The sequence below is a fragment of the Choloepus didactylus genome, chromosome 8 (genome assembly GCF_015220235.1).
Source record: "Choloepus didactylus isolate mChoDid1 chromosome 8, mChoDid1.pri, whole genome shotgun sequence".
Taxonomy (NCBI): domain Eukaryota; kingdom Metazoa; phylum Chordata; class Mammalia; order Pilosa; family Megalonychidae; genus Choloepus; species Choloepus didactylus.
The window spans coordinates 49,677,201-49,692,058 of NC_051314.1; the positions used below are offsets into that span (position 1 = coordinate 49,677,201).

Genomic DNA, 14,858 nt, shown 5'->3' on the forward strand with positions numbered 1-14,858 from the left:
TAAGGAACAGTGTGAACGGACAGGCTTGGAAGCTGGTGGTGCACTACCGAAGCATCTCATTGCTAATCTGTGTATAGTGCTTTTATTGTATTTCTATGGCTGTACTCCTACTGTGCTTGGCTAATAAATATGTGCTCATATATTCATTTTCTAAGAAACTTCAGAAATGTTACATACAGAATGTTGTAGTTTGGGCAATGTACTTTAAAATACCTCCTCAAAGAAATTTAAAAAATTACTTCCATAAAATTTTTCACATGAAGGCTGAAATTAACTCTGATCACTTCCATGTTTTATCTATTACTTCTTACTTCTCCCACTTTTGGAAGATTAAATGTGATCATTATAGAAAGATGGAGCCCAGCCCTCAAATCCTCATTTTCTCAGAATTCACATTTTGTAAGAAATGTAATCTTGTCAAATAAGAGATGACACAAGTAGCATCATTAACTAGTGAATACAAACAGTTACGTAAATATAACCAGAAATTTTAATTCCATACAATAAAGTTTATTCAAAAGAAAAAAATTTTAAGTGCCTACAATTGTCATGTTTCTGTATTGGGCACAACAACGTACACAGAGACATAGCTGCTTTCTGATTTAGCATAAAAGAGAATAATAGATTGTACCACTTCTTTCAAACACACAAAAATAGATTACCTTTCAGCCAGGTTGAATTCGTGTTACACCTCGAAAACATAGTCAAGTCAGGTGTGCCATGAACACTCGCAGCAAGAGAGATTGCAATGAGCTACTTTGACTGTATTAGTAATAAGGTTTTAGTTGGCTGAAGTGCTACAAGGACAAGAATCCGAGAATAAATACCGGGTGAAGTGAAATACAAAAGAAAAGGAAGGATAGCAAATATGATAAAGAGAAAGAAAGTTAGTTCACACAAAAAGGACGAAAAGGCATGCAAAACTTTCTCAGGTCTCAGGTAATGGCAGGCAAATCACACCTAAATTTATTGCTTGGGAAAACTAGATTACTTTTTTAAAAAAGGCAGAGGTAGAAGAAGAGTAAAAAGAAAAAAAAAGTTGAATATGATTCCTAGAGAAACTGGAAACATGTTACTTATTCTGACCACGTAACAGCGACTGTTTAACAAAAAAAGCTGCATCTTAAGCTTTGCATACATAAAAATTTGTTTGTTGGGTAAGTAATCACTTTCAAATGAAATTGGTGCCTTCCATTTCAGAGAATCTCTTAGCAACTACAGCATTTTATAGCATAAAATTATTTCCTTGGTTGCTGTGGGTTTGGCAAACATTGAGCACAGTCTGGGCCAGGATTTTGTCATTATATAAATCCATGATTTAAAAATTATAGTATTGTCAAACTTTTTGTGACACATTTCAAAGTCTTCCCAAATTCCATGAATAAAAGGGCATTCTGCTTTTGTTAATAAATACAAAATGGGGTATTTTTACCAGCAGAATAAGTAAAGTGTTTTAGTTTGAGTACATTTAAATTTAGTCATTTCTTCCTAGGTCTTCCCAATTTGTTTGCATTTAAAGAACATGGCAAGTTGTTGGCAGATCAAAGCAGAAACAAGTGTCTAACGAGGAGGGTATACTGATTGTCATGACTCATGAGTGACTTGCAAATTGACAGCGTTCCCTTTCATGTCACAGTGTGCAAAGGCAAGCATTATTGACCATTGATTTTATTCTTTTGTACACATGCTCTGTTGCAGACCTTTTAAACTGGGTAATCTCTGGCCCAAACCCTGGATAGATAAGAAAGCTAGCCATAAGTCAGTATTTCATGTACTCTATTAAAATGTAGTGACTTAGTAAGTTCTATGAAATATTGACTTATGGCTAGCTTCAGCTATTTATAGCATTTTTATTTAAAATGTGGTTGCTGAAGTAAAAGAGTATGTCTGTTAAAATAGGACATCTTGCCGTCTTATGAAAGGAAATTTGATTTGCGTAATTCCCTTCTTGTAATTTTACGTTTTCTTTTCAAACATTGCCACTAACAGAACAGGAAATGAGAACTGACAGGAAGAAAGGGTAAGAAGTAAGGTGATATAGCCTTATCATGTGTCAGGCACTTCATATTATAATCTTGATATAATTGTATCATAATCTCATTGAGACCTTATAATAACTGTACAAAATCAGTATTACCACCCTTCAGAGCCACCAGGTCTCTTTGACTTCCAGGTCTATACCCATATACCAAGTATATTCCAACTACGTGATACAGCCAGGAAATATTATACATAACCCTCTATTGATCCTGAATTGAGGAATTTTGTATGGACAGGAAGAGACTAATAGAGAAAGTGCCATTGCAGTATTTTCCCTCTACTTTTTATTCTTGTTACTTGTAGGTAGGGTAATAGCCACAATTATTGATGAAGCACTGCTAGAGCATGTGACTATATTTACTAAAGTAGCCTTTTCTGCCTAAGAGAAATTCTTTGATGACCTCAACATAGAGGTGTGTAGTTTAAATCTGTCCATGTCTTGCCATTTCTGGGACAATCCAGTCTAAGTTCCCACCACCTCTTGTCAAGGCTCCAGCAATACCCTTTGTCTCAACCGGTTTCCTGTATACACTCTTGACCAACCACAATTAGCATTCCAAATGTTAAAGTGATGTTCGTAAGATGTGAATCAGATCACGTCTTGCTTCTGCTAAAAATTCTCCAATGGCTTTCTTTAGTAAGTATACTAAAGTCTAACTGTCTTAAGAAATCTGGGTACATAATCATTAGGCCCTTTGTTACTTTTCAAACTTTGTCTCCCATCCAGAGTTGTGCTGAGGTTGGAGCTTTCTGGCTTGCGAGAGCTGATTGTTAGATACTCATCAATTTTGCAAGCCAATTGTCATCATATTGGTAGATGGAAATCAGCCAAGGTAGAAACCAGAAATAAGAAACCACAGAAATCAGCAGATACTCTAAAACAGGGTTTCAGTTTTTATTTTTGTTTGTTTGAATAGTAGGGGGAGCTGGCTGTTAATTATTTCCCACCACACCACTGTTCCCAATGTTGTCTGCCTCATGTACAATAATCCATTGACACTGGTTTTGTCTGTTCTACATAAAGTCTTGTTCCGCTCTCTTTTAAGGACTTTGCCTTTGCTATTCTCTTTGTCTGGATGCTTCTCCTTTGGATTTTCATATGACTGGCTCCTTCCCAACATTCAAGTCTCAGCTCAAATGTCACCTTCTCAAAGAGATTTTCCATGACTACCTTATCCGAAGGACCACCGCACACGACTCCAGTTTCTCTGTAACATCAACCTTATCCTCACAACTTAGAAGAGTGCCTTTAAAGACATGGACTCTTGTGTCAGTTGGCTTGCATTTGGTTGCAAGGCACAGAAAACCAAATAGTCAAGCATGTATTTATCTCAATAATCATGGAATTGGGCAGTTTATGGCTAGGACTACAGTTCAGTGATGACATCAAGACCTAGTCCCCTCCCCTTTTCCTGTTCCACTGTCCTCAGCATATGGCAGTCATCCTTATAATCACAAAATTGCTGTTTCACCACTAGGCACTTTAGAACATCGTAGCTGGCAAAAGAAAGGCGAGAGAGGAAGGGTACCAAGTCCAAACATGTGAAGACATATGCCAGCAGTTTGACCATTTTAAAAAGCTTTTCTGGAGTCATACCCAGTCACTTTATGCTTACAAAAACTTGACCAGTTTACATAGCCTCCTCTATCTGCTCTGTCTGGAAAGATAAATATGCTGTCTTTCCAGTTTACATAGTAGAAGGAGGCAAGGGATAAGGCAATTATGAATGGCTTTGGGGTATATAATCCATATTGTTTGCCATAATGCTAATAAATTTTTAAGAAATTAGTGGACCATGTGCTTCAAATGACTCAGTTCCATCTTCATCCAAGTTCCTACTTTCAGATGAGTCGTGGGTCAAATTCTGCAATCTAAATGTCAATCACATTATCATAACTCAGCATTAGGAACATCCCAGATAACTTGAAAGATCATCCCATTTAAATTCCAATATACCAATTTTTTAGTTTATAATGTTTAAACTATTTTGGTGGAAGTCTTTCTAAATTATGTCATCTACATGATATCTGCAGACAATTGATGCTGATTTAATCATTTTTCAGTGATCCAGTGTTTTCAATATTAACATTGATTATAACATAGTGGTATATCATTATAGCATAGTTACACCATCTTTGGGGGCTTTTGGCAATGTTATGACTATTTCCCCAAGCTCAAATGGTCTATGTTGTCATGTTTAAAAAAAATGCTTGCCAGATCTTTGTCTTATTTGTCAATCCTTTTCAGAGGCAAGATAAACTAATAAATGTAAGCATATATTACAGTGGATTTAAGCACACCTGGTTTTGAGTCCTGGCTCCTCTGTTTCTAGTTGTTTAATCTTGGGCCAGATAATTCATTTTTCTGAATCTTGGTTTTAGTTTTTGTTTCTAACTATACAGTGGACATAATATCCTCTTTATTAACTTGTGAGGATTTTATAGGATGAGCTAAGTAATGGAAGTAAGTGCTGAATAAATGATGACCATTAACTTACCCTTCTCCGGATCACATACTAAACTATCTTTAATCGGTACCATGCGTTTGTAAATCACATCTGCACCACCTGGGATAACTATTATAATTTTGCAGATTTCAGGGATCCATGCTCAGCCTTTTGTCTTTTAAACCCCAGTTTTAAGGTGGCGTAGAAATACATTTTTATATTGACTAAAATTTGACAGCCATTGCTTCAGCCCTCAAGCAAGGATTTGTTGATCAGATTAGCTTAATCTCTCATTAGCAAATTTGTAGAGGGAGAAGTGCTGGGGATGATTTTAAGAATATGGATTTCTGAGCTGTATCTCAAGTCTAACCCAGACACAAGCACCGTATTGTCCTGTTTCAAATCCTGACTCTATTACTTCCTCTTTGCTTGGGAAAGTAGTTTGAACTCTCTGGATTTTAGTTTTCCCTTCTGTAAAAAAGAGATAATAATAGAACCTACCTCATAATGCTGTTATCTTGTACTTTAAGAGAGATAAAGTGTTTAGAAGAGTGTCATAATAAACACTATATGTGACTGCAATTAGTATTATAAGCAATGGTGTAGTCAGAATCCCCAGTGTGTAGTGCCAGACTCCATATCAGTGACTCTCAACATGGCTATACATTATAATCACTGAGGAGTATTGAAGAGCCCAATGCCCAGGCCACACCCAAGAACAATTATATTATACGTGTGTGTGTGTGTGTGTGTGTGTGTGTGTGTGTGTGTGTGTGTATAGTGGAATGATGCTGGCATCAGTGGTCAGGTGATTCCAGTGTCCAGCTCTCTATTATATAAAATCTCTCTAAGTGATTCTGATGTCTGTTAATACTATCTAAGTGAGGTATTTTGGTAAATAGAACAGGGATTAATCTTTATTGAGGAAAGGAAGAATAAGAGCTCAGCTTCTGACCAAGAAAGCCTGCTGAGCACAGAGCTATTATGAATGCACTGAATGCTGAGGGAAAAGCTGCTGAAAGAAGAGCTGTGATTGGAATAAAACAAACAAATAACAACAGAGGGTTGGGAATCACTCAGACCCAGGCTCTAATCCCAAATCACCTTGTTAGTGCATTACTTCTCTATAAGCCTCAATTTCCTCATTTGCAAAATTTAGCTTATATTTGCCATCACATAGGGTTGTTGTAAGGACAAAATTGATTTAAAAGATGTAAAGGCTTGGTATGCAATACACTGATGTCTTAGATGTTCAATAAAAGTTTATCATTATTGTTAATTTTAAGAGTGAGGATTAATGGACTATGGAGATATGAAGGACAGGGAGGGGATAAAGGTGATACCCAGATGTTTTGCTTAGGTAATGGGGTAGAATGTCAAGGTATTAACCTGAGAGCTGGTGGACAGGAGGAGGAGTAGGTTTCAGGAAGAATTTCTGAGACCTTGCTTCCATTGTGTTGGCCTACCAACCTTCCCAGTCTGCATCTACTTTTCTTCTTAGTATGAGCTGTACCAGCAAACTCAGTAACCAACTTGGTAGAAGAGTTTCATAATAAGAAGTGTAAGAAGGGTCTGAACAGAGTCTTCACCTTAAGGGGATTCTGGTGAATAAACTACCCACATTTTATTGCAACAGTTTTAAGAATGAGTATTTTGTTTACTCAAAGGCTTCTTTTGCTTCCTTCCAGATTCTGGGCTTACAGGTTTCTGGTAGTTTTCCAGAGCTAAAGGGAATCAGAATTCTCCTTAAAAATGGAGTCTCATATCCAATTTGTCAATGTCCACCTCCTTGTTTCTACTGCCAGCCAGGCTGGGCTGAGGATATTAGAATGGGGAGGAACTGGATCTCCCCACTTTTAGCTTCCTTTGGCTTTTACACCTGCCATTTAATTCATCCCTCATGCTGCTAGATTCCCTTGGGTAAGTACAAGCAATTTTGTTCAGACACCAGGGGCATTGCTGTTCAATTCTCTCCTTCTGCTCACGTAGGCATGGAGGACAGGTAGATAACCAAATCCATTCTCTATGCAACCAGGAAGGAGATGCTAGTCTCCCTTCTTGCAGGCACCCCAATCATGATAATTGGTTCTATTGGGTCCTTCCTCACTTCGTTGACAGAAGGGATGCAAAAGACCTAGTCATTTGTCCGAAGTTAATGACTCAACAATTTTCTTTGAATTTTATCTCATCTCATAGTTACCTCTTGCAAGGATGGAAGGAGTCTGAAGGTGTAATGTACAAGGGCTCACTCAGTTCTTAATAAGTCTTATTGGGAGTGTGTCTGGTTTTCTTGATGGCTCTTTTTTGGACTATTTCTCAACCTTGGATGTTCATATGAATGCTCCCCACTCTCAGCACTTTCAATTTGCATGTATTCCCTTTTCTAGAACATTCTTCACCTTCCCACTTGTGCCTTCTAACTAGGACTTCAAATCCTCCCTGAACTCCTGGATGATGATAAATGTCTTTATTGCACATCTATGTATCAGCCTGTAGCATATCAGCTTCTTTTATAGCACACATCCACTTTAATTTATGTCTGTAACTTCTCAAGCCTGTAATTTTCATGAAAGCCAGAACAAGAACTGTCTTGTGTATCTCTGCATCTCCTGTGCCCAACACGGTACCTGGAACTACTGAAAGAATGAGTTGCCTCTCAGGACAAGTACAATATGTGCAAAACCATAGAGGCATGACAATCTTTGGCATATCCTACAGCAAAACTTTTTGATGGCCAAAGTATAGGATGGGAAGGGGGAACTCTCCAGAGATGTTAGAAGAGGTAGGTTAAGTGCCTTATATGTAATCCCTAAGTGGTCTGAACTTCACCCGTGTAGACAGCGGAAAGCCAGCGAAGGTTTTAAGTGGGAGGTTATATAATTTGGTTTATCATTCAGGACAGTCACTCTGGGAGTAGTGTGTAAGATAGACTGAAAAAGAAAAGACTGATTTAAAGATGCTCAGTTAGGAGATGTTCCAGTACTACAGGTGAGAAATGATGACAGCTTCCCTGAAGTAATGAAGTTATGGTGTTCCATTCAAAATGCATTTTTGAGATGGAAACTATAGCACTTACTGACTAACTGTAGTTGAGGGTGAGTGTGAAAGATAATTCTATGATCTAGCTATGTGATGGGCTGGGAGGGGATGCTATTATTGGAAATACAGAATATAGGAATATAGGAGGAGAGGCGCTTGTTTCAGAGGAGAAAAATGAGCTCAGTTTTAAACATACTGATAGGTCCATGAGCCCATGGGCAACAAGACAGAGTATTTTATGCAGTTAGAGATGCATAAAATTCTTGGTTTGGTGCCTTATTGATTGTGGATGTGGCAGGTATTGTGTAAGACAGAGTTGGGAAACTGGTAGTGTCACGTTGATTTCATGATTTGTGATACTTTGGGCCACAATTGGAATCACAATGACCGCTTCAAGGGAAAGTATCCATTACAGTTACCTTCTGGTTATTTTCTTTGATATAATACATATACCTACCTTTACCCCCACTCGAATTCAGAGGTGGTAACAATTTTATTTTAGGTAGGGGTGCTGCTACATAACTCTCTCATTAAATTGTGAGTTCCATGCAGTCAGAAAGGGACTGTGCCTTATTCTTCTTGTTAAAATTAGAGCCAGGAGAGTAGGAATTCAGATTATTGGATGAATGAATGAATGAGCAGATGAATTTATTATCTGATGGCAGGGATTTGGGATACTTTCTGGACCTAATCACCTAGGAATTAAAACCCTCACCTCCTCCTACCTAACTGCATAGGTGACTTTTTAGCATGAGCTATTGATAGAAGCAAAACAGGTAGAAGAGATCACCATAAGCACTTTTTAAAATGGCCTTTTGTTGCATCATTTTCTCTTGACAATAAGTCTGATAGCTTATAAGGAATCACCCAGGGAATTTTAAAACTTGTGTCTATAAAAGATTATATGTTTCTTGAAACATTAATCTTGATATTTCAGCATGAAAGAGAGGCATTTAAATTAATTGTATTGAAAACTCTTTTGCTTGGTATTATTCTAGAAGCTGGAACATGGATACCTGATGAAATTTTTGTTTTGGAAAGATATTGTGGAAGGCTAAATGAAGAGGCTCTGGGAAAAGAAATGATTCCAGTTGGACAGAGGAGAGATGATGAGGGCTTGAAATAAGGCGATAGCAGTGAAATGGGAAGAGCAGATTAATTAATTCATCAAATATTTATTCACTATATTATACCAGTCTCTGAGAATGCAGTGGGACCCAAACCAAACAGGTTCCTACTTGCAAGAAGCTTACAGACAAGTCAAAGAGATGCAAGTCAATTTGTAGATGTAAAATTGCAGCTGTGATAAGTGTGATATGGCAAAGAGAAGGTCAGACTGAAAAAGCATCTCAGAGGTAAAATTGAGTGAAATTGTTTGGTTATTTTGGGTATCAGAATAAATAGATGTGTTTTCTACTCTTGAAAGAATATTTAAACTGATTGGTGTGACAGAAATACATACACAAAATGCCATCAAAGCAGATATATTGAAAAACTGCAGAACATATTAAAATGACCTTTTACCAAAAGATGAGTTCAATAAGCAATGAATTGCAAATTCTGATTTTGCAATTGATTCCTCTTGCTTTTTTGTTACCATTCTGTTGGAATAATGGTACTGCGTTGATGAGATACAATTTATTCGAGCTCTCTCTTACCATTTTGATTTTTTTTTCATTCAGATGTTGCAAGAGCAATTGAATTACTGGAAAAATTACAGGAGTCTGGAGAAGTACCAGTGCACAAGCTACAATCCCTCAAAAAAGTGCTGCAGAGTGAGTTTTGTACTGCTATTCGAGAGGTATGACACTAAGATTTTAATAACTGTATTCAGCCATATGTCTTCCGAATAGGAAACATGTTTTTTCCACACAAACAGATGAGTAGTTAAGCTTGGAGCTACATCTTAATTTTCTCTTTTTAGCTCCTTTGACAGATGATAAAACATGATTTAGTCTGCTAAATTCTTAAATTAGATACAGTCAGCATTTGTACATTCATATAAAACCAAATGTTGATCTTAAGATACCAGTGAAGTGATGGCATATAGTGTAGTTGAAACTAATAGGGCTACATGAAACCACCTGGAAATTCAGGCAGAAATAGTCATACCTAATGGGGGCTGAGCTTTTCTTAATGAACTCTCAACTAAATATTTCACAAGTAAATCTGAAAGAGTAACCTACTGACTAAAGTTATAGTTTTCCAAACATTACTGTCTAGTACAATTATGGGAAATCCCCAAAGTGGCTGACATGTCCTTCAAAAGAATCTTTGTAATGCCTTCCTGGCTAATGGTTTCAAGAAACTTAAGTCAAAACAGATGTGTTAAAATGACTGTTTGAATTTTATATTAACTTGGGGTGGAATTGACTCTCAACTAATGAATTTAATTGGTTATGAGAGAGTTCCCAAACAAAATATATGCTATATTGTTTTATTCAGCAAACCCATTACTCCCTCCCCATCAGTCACTAACGGTTCATTAATTAGAAACTAGAATCCATAAATCCAGCATATTTGCCCTGTTAGACATCCCCAAAGATGAATTCCCCACTGTCATGCTCTCCAAAGTCAGTTGAACCCAACCACTGGTTGGAGAGGTTGCTGTTGAAGAAAGCATACATCTACTAAGGAATGCTTGTACTGGCCTTCCTTCTGCTTTGCAACTCTACTTGTGACTAATGCACACTCTTTGCCTCAGCAATGCTAGCTCATGTGTAGTTGCTATATAGAAAAGACACAGGTGACTAAGGAGGAGGCTGTCAAAACTGCTCTCTGTAGAGTTAAAGTATAGCTTACCAAGTGCAATAACAACTTGGATTCTTCAGGGTTTGGCTTAGACTATTCTTGGGCTAAATCTTTATCAGGTGAAATTGTTCACTATTTAATATTCATTTACATTGAACACAGATTAAGTAAACAGCCCTAGTTGCAACTCCAAGTTTTAACCTATGAAAAATTTCTCTAAGTGTGTGAATTTGCCACCCTCAGAAACCCCTCAGTAGGAGAGATATATAGTATCTGGAAACACCATGGGCCTTCTCTATGTTAAACGCCTGTAGTCACCCTGTAGCCCAAGGCTAAATCCCCCATACACTCCTTTCTTTCTTCACAGGTTGCCACTCCACTGAAATTTGGCTGGCTGATTATGCCTTCTGATTGTTAGCCTTCTGCTCTCCACAGAATTAAAGGCTAAGACACATCAATTACTTATCTCTATTCACTGGAGATACAGAATAAAATTATTATAAGTTAATGTACACTATGCTATCAGAAACCAGCAAGACCATTTTTCATAAAAAATCAAGCAAGATTAGGGGGACAGGGATAAGGCTCCCTTAAGTTAGGGATGGCAAAAACCTAAATGAAGAAATGGAACAAACCATGCAAATAGTATTCTAGGCAGAGGACACTTCAGGTGTAAAGACTCAAAGCCAAGAATGAACCTAGTTCATAGGAGGAAGGAACACTCCCCACAGCAGTGTATTTGGAGTAGTATAAGTAAGGTAGGCTCCCTGGAGGCAGCAGTAGTGCAGATCTCATGATGCCTGTAGGAACATGGTAAGAACTCTGGATTTCATTCTAAGGGTGATAGGAATCCCTTAGAGAGTTTGTCCTAACCTGATTTGCTTTTTTTTTTTTTTTTTAATCATCATTTTATTGAGATATATTCATATACCACGCAGTCATACAAAACAAATTGTACTTTCGCTTGTTTACAGTACCATTACATAGTTGTACATTCATCACCTAAATCAATCCCTGACACCTTCATTAGCACACACACAAAAATAACAAGAATAATAATTAGAGTGAAAAAGAGCAATTGAAGTAAAAAAGAACACTAGGTACCTTTGTCTGTTTGTTTGCTTCCCCTACTTTTCTACACATCCATCCATAAACTAGACAAAGTGGAGTTTGGTCCTTATGGCATTCCCAATCCCACTGTCACCCCTCATAAGCTACATTTTTATACAACTGTCTTCGAGATTCATGGGTTCTGGGTTGTAGTTTAATAGTTTCAGGTATCCACCACCAGCTACCCCAATTCTTTAGAACCTAAAAAAGGTTGTCTAAAGTGTGCGTAAGAGTGCCCACCAGAGTGATCTCTCGGCTCATTTTGGAATCTCTCTGCCACTGAAGCTTATTTCATTTCCTTTCACATCCCCCTTTTGGTCAAGAAGATGTTCTCCATCCCACGATGCCGGGTCTACATTCCTCCCCGGGAGTCATATTCCACGTTGCCAGGGAGATTCACTTCCCTGGGTGTCTGATCCCACGTAGGGGGGAGGGCAGTGATTTCACCTTTCAAGTTGGCTTAGCCAGAGAGAGAGGGCCACATCTGAGCAACAAAGAGGCATTCACGAGGAGACTCTTAGGCACAAATACAGGGAGGCCTAGCCTCTCCTTTGCAGCAGCCGTCTTCCCAAGGGTAAAACTTATGGTAGAGGGCTCAACCCATCAAACCACCAGTCCCCTATGTCTGTGGTCATGTTAGCAACCATGGAGGTGGGGTAGGCGAATACCCCTGCATTCTCCACAGGCTCCTCAAGGGGGCACTACATCTTTTTTTTTTTTTTTCCTTGTTTGTCTTTTTTCTTTTCTTTTTTTTTTTTTTAACTTTCCCTTCTTTTTTCAAATCAACTGTATGAAAAAAAAAGTTAAAAAGAAAACAAACATACAATAAAAAAACATTTCAAAGAGACCATAGCAAGGGAGTAAGAAAAAGACAACTAACCTAAGATAACTGCTTAACTTCCAACATGTTCCTACTTTACCCCAAGAAAGTTACATAATATAGCAACATTTCAGTGAACTTGTTCCTACTACATCCATCAGAAATTAACAGACCATAGTCATTTCTGGGCATCCCCAGAACGTTAAATAGCTTATCTGTTCTTCTTGGATTATTGTTCCCCCTTCCTTAATTGCTCTCTACTGCTAGTTCCCCTACATTCTACATTATAAACCATTTGTTTTACATTTTTCAAAGTTCACATTAGTGGTAGCATATAATATTTCTCTTTTTGTGCCTGGCTTATTTCGCTCAGCATTATGTCTTCAAGGTTCATCCATGTTGTCATATGTTTCACCAGATCGTTCCTTCTTACTGCCGCGTAGTATTCCATCGTGTGTATATACCACATTTTATTTATCCACTCATCTGTTGAAGGACATTTGGGTTGTTTCCATCTCTTGGCAATTGTGAATAATGCTGCTATGAACATTGGCGTGCAGATATCTGTTCGTGTCACTGCTTTCCGATCTTCCGGGTATATACCGAGAAGTGCAATCGCTGGATCGAATGGTAGCTCTATATCTAGTTTTCTAAGGAACTGCCAGACTGACTTCCAGAGTGGCTGAACCATTATACAGTCCCACCAACAATGAATAAGAGTTCCAATTTCTCCACATCCCCTCCAGCATTTGTAGTTTCCTGTTTGTTTAATGGCAGCCATTCTAACCGGTGTTAGATGGTATCTCATTGTGGTCTTAATTTGCATCTCTCTAATAGCTAGTGAAGCTGAACATTTTTTCATGTGTTTCTTGGCCATTTGTATTTCCTCTTCAGAGAACTGTCTTTTCATATCTTTTGCCCATTTTATAATTGGGCTGTCTGTACTATTGTCATTGAGTTGTAGGATTTCTTTGTATATGCAAGATATCAGTCTTTTGTCAGATACATGGTTTCCAAAAATTTTTTCCCATTGAGTTGGCTGCCTCTTTACCTTTTTGAGAAATTCCTTTGAGGTGCAGAAACTTCTAAGCTTGAGGAGTTCCCATTTATCTATTTTCTCTTTTGTTGCTTGTGCTTTGGGTGTAAAGTCTAGGAAGTGGCCTCCTAATACAAGGTCTTGAAGATGTTTTCCTACATTATCTTCTAGGAGTTTTATGGTACTTTCTTTTATATTGAGATCTTTGGTCCATTTTGAGTTAATTTTTGTGTAGGGGGTGAGGTAGGGGTCCTCTTTCATTCTTTTGGATATGGATATCCAACTCTCCCAGCCCCATTTGTTGAAAAGACCATTATGGCTCAGTTCGGTGACTTTAGGGGCCTTATCAAAGATCAGTCGGCCATAGATCTGAGGGTCTATCTCTGAATTCTCAATTCGATTCCATTGATCTATATGTCTATCTTTGTGCCAGTACCATGCTGTTTTGGCAACTGTGGCTTTATAATAAGCTTCAAAGTCAGGGAGTGTAAGTCCTCCCACTTCGTTTTTCTTTTTTAGAGTGTCTTTAGCAATTCGAGGGATCTTCCCTTTCCAAATAAATTTGATAACTAGCTTTTCCAAGTCTGCAAAGTAGGTTGTTGGAATTTTGATTGGGATTGCATTGAATCTGTAGATGAGTTTGGGTAGAATTGACATCTTAATGACATTTAGCCTTCCTATCCATGAACATGGAATATTTTTCCATCTTTTAAGGTCCCCTTCTATTTCTTTTAGTAGAGTTATGTAGTTTTCTTTGTATAGGTCTTTTACATCTTTGGTTAAGTTTATTCCTAGGTACTTGATTTTTTTAGTTGCTATTGAAAATGGTATCTTTTTCTTGAGTGTCTCTTCAGTTTGTTCATTTCTAGCATATAGAAACATTACTGACTTATGTGCATTAATCTTGTATCCCGCTACTTTGCTAAATTTGTTTATTAGCTCTAGTAGGTGTATCGTTGATTTCTCAGGGTTTTCTAGATATAAGATCATATCATCTGCAAACAATGACAGTTTTACTTCTTCTTTTCCAATTTGGATGCCTTTTATTTCTTTGTCTTGCCGGATTGCCCTGGCTAGCACTTCCAGCACAATGTTGAATAACAGTGGTGACAGCGGGCATCCTTGTCTTGTTCCTGATCTTAGAGGGAAGGCTTTCAGTCTCTCACCATTGAGTGCTATGCTGGCTGTGGGTTTTTCATATATGCTCTTTATCATGTTGAGGAAGTTTCCTTCAATTCCTACCTTTTGAAGTGTTTTTATCAAAAAGGGATGTTGGATTTTGTCAAATGCTTTTTCAGCATCTATTGAGATGATCAATTGATTTTTCCCTTTTGACTTGTTAATGTGTTGTAATACATTGATTGATTTTCTTATGTTGAACCATCCTTGCATGCCTGGAATGAACCCCACTTGGTCATGGTGTATGATTTTTTTAATGTGTCTTTGGATTCGATTTGCAAGTATTTTGTTGAGGATTTTTGCATCTATATTCATTAGGGAGATTGGCCGGTAGTTTTCCTTTTTTGTAGCATCTTTGCCTGGTTTTGGTATTAGATTGATGTTAGCTTCATAAAATGAGTTAGGTAGTGTTCCATTTTTTTCAATGTTTTGAAAG

General features: G+C 37.7%; 1 protein-coding gene across 2 annotated transcripts in view; it reads left to right on the forward strand.

Moving 5' to 3' along the window:
* LIN7A (lin-7 homolog A, crumbs cell polarity complex component) overlaps window positions 1-14,858 on the forward strand; it is a 166,312-nt gene that overhangs the window by 43,888 nt on the left and 107,566 nt on the right. For both annotated transcript variants that reach the window (XM_037847117.1, XM_037847118.1), the window contains one exon: window positions 9,209-9,327. In XM_037847117.1, coding sequence (XP_037703045.1) covers window positions 9,209-9,327 — 119 coding nt within the window. The remainder of the gene's footprint in view (window positions 1-9,208; window positions 9,328-14,858) is intronic.